We start from the raw sequence: 4,336 nt of genomic DNA, 5'->3' as shown, positions 1-4,336 counted from the left end.
TGTTTCAATGCTTAGAAACAAGGCCTAGGGATCATACTTTCACTAGTGGACACTCTCAACAATGATCGCATAATTGAATAAATAAATGCTACTCTCAAACACTCTCTTGTTGGATAACAAACACCATTCATTGTGTAGGCCTGCAAAAGCACACCTCAAGCTGGAGTAAACAAGCTCCACAACGTCATAAAGGAATCACACACGATGCGCACACTATCACCATCACACCGTGGAGAGTGACTCCGGAGTTCATATTAAAGTAACCTCTAGCATATAGTATCACCAGTGGCAGTCTTTTATGCTCTTTCACTGTTCCCTCTAGGTTTTGCTCTTGTAAATTCAGGGCTCCCAAAAGTATAATACTACAACATGATGTTGTCTGCACCCCTAAGCATTTTCCTCAGGATATGCCCCTTGACAGCCTCACATGCTGACATCCTAACATGTTTAAAAAACTGCAGAGCATTCCAGAGTCAATGATCGCGCGGCTGCTGAACGTGGTGGTCCTGGACGTGCGCTCCAACCAGCTCAAGTCACTACCCAACTCCATCGGCTGCCTCTCCAAGCTCCGCATCCTCAACGTCTCCGGCAACCTCCTCGAGTCCCTGCCGTCCACCATCGAGGAATGCCGGTAAGCATGCCATCACAGTTCTCACAAACCCACTCACCATTTCGCCAGCAACACCCGTGAAGAATTTTTTGACTAACCTGTGCGACCCTGGCATATGTGTGCAGTGCGCTGGAGGAGCTGAACGCCAACTTCAACCAGCTGACGGGGCTGCCGGACACGCTGGGCTTCGAGCTCCACAACATCCGCAAGCTCTCTCTCAACTCCAACAAGCTCGCCAGCCTCCCCTTCTCCACCAACCACATGACATCGCTGCGGGCCCTTGACGCCCGCCTCAACTGCCTCCGCTCACTCCCGGATGGCCTCGAGAACCTTGTTAACCTCGAGGTGCTCAACATCAGCCAGAACTTCCACTTCCTGCGGGAGCTTCCATACGGCTTGGGCCTCCTCATCTCGCTCCGGGAGCTCGACATTAGCTACAACTCCATCTTCGTGCTCCCTGACTCCATGGGTTGCCTCGCCAAGCTCAACAAGTTCAGCGCCGTGGGGAACCCGCTTGTATGCCCACCCATGGATGTCGTTGAGCAGAGCCTCGATGCCATGCGAACCTACCTCAGCTCCAGGATGAACGGCACCGGCGTTAACGCCAAGAAGAAGAAGGGCTGGCTGCCCAGGCAGCTGCTCAAGTATAACACCTTCTCCGACAGGATGAGTATGACGCCTGGTCGCAAGGGTGTTATGACACCTGGTCGCAAGAGCGTTATGACGCCTGGTCGAAAGAGTGTCCACGAAAACTCGGAGGGATTCTTGATGTCAGATTACCATTCGCTCAACGGCGTCGGGTCGCCGGGGTTCCTCTCTATGCTGTCACCGCGGCGGCTCTTCTCGCCTCGGAGGAATTCGCCCAAGCATCATTAAGTGTGACCCACGTTTGTTTTTTGTTTGGTCCTTGAAGTATTCAGATAAAATGATTGTAGCTTCTGCTGTTTCTGCAGATGTGTACATATGTCTGTTTCTGCAGGTGTGTACATATGTGAAGAGGTGTATATACAGTAATGTATTGTAGAACGGCAGGGCATTGCTGCACACAAAAACTAAAAAAGGGTGCTTTATTTTCCTACTGTATTTTTCTTCATTCACTACTAATGCTTTTGCAGTGAAGTGTACTTTGAGCAAAAAAAAATTAATCCTCTAGTTGTTGACTGAACATAAAGTTTGAGAGTTTGGAGTATTTACTGCCCACTTTGGTAAACCAAAACTTGAATATTTAAGATGGCAATAGCACAATCCAATGTCTCTGCTGACTTACACGACGAAAAATGACATTTGCTGTTATCTATCCATGCAAAGGATTCTGAAACACAATTAGTTAAAAGATCTCTGAATTTATGTGTTCATTTCGTCAGGTTTGAGCAATCAACAATTAACATAGTAGAGAAAGTTACCTCCATGGTGTCTCCTCAAAGAAAACAAAAGGCCCTCATTGCTGGCTAAAATAGACCCGAATCATCCAGGACTGAAGATGTAAATTCTGACTGAACACTCTATCCAACTGAGTATATTAATTGCTGAAGCAGTAGATCCAAGACTGAAATTGTCCAACTCTGTATTATTTGCCAAGCAGGTATCAACATTACATGGCCACAAAATGTGCGATTCCAATGCTACTACCACGACACCAAAACTAGCAGCGAGAACAAAGCTGGGCAGTATCCCAAGTTTGATGATCCTCACAGATAGCACAAGAAACAGGATTGGAAATACTCTTGAGTCATTTGCACAGCTTTAGCTTCCTGAAGAATGAAGCCACCTGCGACTTTGGGCAGGGTGCTGTCGCAATGCAAGTCGGGATGTTTTCAGGCTGCTCTATCCACAGCTTGTGCCTCACACCAGCTGCTTCCAGTTTCTCGGCCAGGTTCTTCAGCTGTGTCTCCCCTTTCACCTCCAATGTTACCTGTTTACAAAAGGTTTTCCAGATCAAAACAAGGATTTAAAAAAAAAAATCTGAAACTAACCTCATCAGTGCGTACTAAGAAAGTATTGAATTCAGGGGAAAACTGCTGACATTTGAACTTTTTTACACAATCCCTCCGTGAAGGGTCTATCAAAGCACCGGTACAAAATAGTTTCATTTTGTGTTTCTGAATTTGTTCCGTGAACTGGACAGACTAGGACCATCTTATGATATCACAAGCATCTTCTCTGCTGGAGAAGGTACTACCGCCAATCAGAAATTTTGCAACTTTCAAGACGTCGTAGAACCATCTCGTTGATCAAGGCATTAATGCCTTTGTAGTTCCTACCAGGAGGCAGCTCCAAGCTGAATGGCATCGTGAGCTAATCAGCCAGCTCACCTATGTGGGGAAAACGATATGCAAACGCGAGGAAACGCGCGATGCACTTGACATTTTCTAGAGGCGCAAGAAAAAATGCTGAAGATAGCAGAAAAGCTTAAGGAAGCACAAAGTTGGAGTGAGGCAAAACGTCGAACATGCCTTGTGCATGCGGTCGAGGTTGTCGGGCGCGCAGTAGGCGGCGGTGTCCGGGTGGTCGCGGTGCGCCCAGACGGCGGCCACGGAGGCGTGGCACCCCTGCGCCACTACGCTGCCCATCGGCCAGGCGTCCGCCAGGTCGCGCCGCAGCACCACGTACTGGACCACCACGTCCTCGGCCTCCTTCCTCGCTTCCTCGCCGACGGCCGGGGAGGGGGACGTCGCTGCCTCCGGCGTGGAGGCGGCTGCAGCGCTCATGCTGGCTCGCGGCGGGACTCGGAGGATGGGGATCCTAGCGAGGCCTGGGAGGAGAGAGGCGGCGCTCGGGAGCGTGCTTGCAATCGGGGACGGCAAGCCAAGGGGAAGGAGAGACAGCATCGCGGCCAGTTTACCGCTTGGGATTAGTTTTGCTAGGAGTTCTTTTTTTTCTTTTCTTTCTTCTACACCATCCGATCCATAATAAGTGTGTTATATTTTTCTTACAATCAATACCACATATATTTTTAGTAATAAATAGTACATGGTATAGATACACCAGCTATTTTCAATGATTACGCACGTACAGGCCGCCCGCGTCGAGTGAAATCCACGGAATAAAAATGTAATACTATGTCTAATTTTAATGAAAAATGAAGTTATCTCCCTATGACACGCGGGCCAGGGGAGGATAAGGGGAGGACGCGAGCGGCCAGCGCTCGACATCCGCGGCCACGCAAACGAGTCCCAGATTTGGGCCGTATTTGGGTCGTCCCGGACGCCGCGACCATCCGTTTTAGGGATGGGTCCGCGGTGGTGGGGGGCGTTTTTATCCGGTTTAACCCATCCGGACGCTCGGGCGCGGGATGGGTACCCGCGGTGGAGATGGCCTTAAGTCACAATCCAAACTCCTAAACGGTCCAATATTTCATATTTGGATCTAGCTCTTCGACAACCAACCTGTGGTTGGGTGGTTAGGAGGGCAGTGACTATAACTGCGCATTCGGTTAAATCGGTTAAATCGGTTCGGTTTATACGGTTTTTCGGTAAATACGATTTTAATACTTCGGTAAATACGGTTTTGTACAAGAATACGATTAGGTTTCGGTAATAACCAATAACTTTCGGTTCGGTTTCGGTAATAACCAAATTAACCAAAGTTGACGCGAATTTATGAATGACGGGTAAGAACAACTTTTGGCATCATGACTTTCTGAAAGCATTCAGTCAAGAGATATTTTTTGGCATAACCTTTTTTGCTTCATGTAAAAACATAAGAGATATAAGTCACTAAATCACA

The 4,336-nt window shown here is 48.3% G+C and overlaps 2 protein-coding genes across 2 annotated transcripts; one reads left to right on the top strand and one right to left on the bottom strand.

Annotated features, from left to right (window-relative positions):
- Positions 1-443: 443 nt before the first annotated feature.
- On the top strand, positions 444-1,486 carry LOC124672946 (plant intracellular Ras-group-related LRR protein 1-like). The gene is made up of 2 exons (XM_047209098.1): positions 444-631; positions 736-1,486. Exons 1-2 carry the CDS (start codon positions 444-446, stop codon positions 1,484-1,486), a joined length of 939 nt encoding a protein of 312 aa, XP_047065054.1.
- A 592-nt stretch (positions 1,487-2,078) lies between these two features.
- LOC124678654 (putative peptidyl-tRNA hydrolase PTRHD1) lies at positions 2,079-3,466 on the bottom strand. Its single transcript, XM_047214516.1, has 2 exons — positions 3,064-3,466; positions 2,079-2,522 (listed from the first exon to the last, which is right to left on the bottom strand). Exons 1-2 carry the CDS (start codon positions 3,436-3,438, stop codon positions 2,340-2,342), a joined length of 558 nt encoding a protein of 185 aa, XP_047070472.1. The 5' UTR covers positions 3,439-3,466; the 3' UTR covers positions 2,079-2,339.
- Positions 3,467-4,336: the final 870 nt, after the last annotated feature.

This window comes from Lolium rigidum, chromosome 7, assembly GCF_022539505.1.
Source record: "Lolium rigidum isolate FL_2022 chromosome 7, APGP_CSIRO_Lrig_0.1, whole genome shotgun sequence".
NCBI classification, from domain to species: domain Eukaryota; kingdom Viridiplantae; phylum Streptophyta; class Magnoliopsida; order Poales; family Poaceae; genus Lolium; species Lolium rigidum.
The sequence above is the reverse complement of the archived record's forward strand: the minus strand, read 5'-3'. Positions and strand labels throughout refer to the sequence as shown.

Coding starts and splice junctions, on each gene's coding strand:
- LOC124678654 (XM_047214516.1), bottom strand. CDS start 3,438: ATGCTGTCTCTCCTTCCCCTTGGCTTGCCGTCCCCGATTGCAAGCACG. Junction 2,523..3,063: donor ACCTCGACCGCATGCACAAG/GCATGTTCGACG, acceptor TTTTGTAAACAG/GTAACATTGGAGGTGAAAGG.
- LOC124672946 (XM_047209098.1), top strand. CDS start 444: ATGTTTAAAAAACTGCAGAGCATTCCAGAGTCAATGATCGCGCGGCTG. Junction 632..735: donor TCCACCATCGAGGAATGCCG/GTAAGCATGCCA, acceptor ATATGTGTGCAG/TGCGCTGGAGGAGCTGAACG.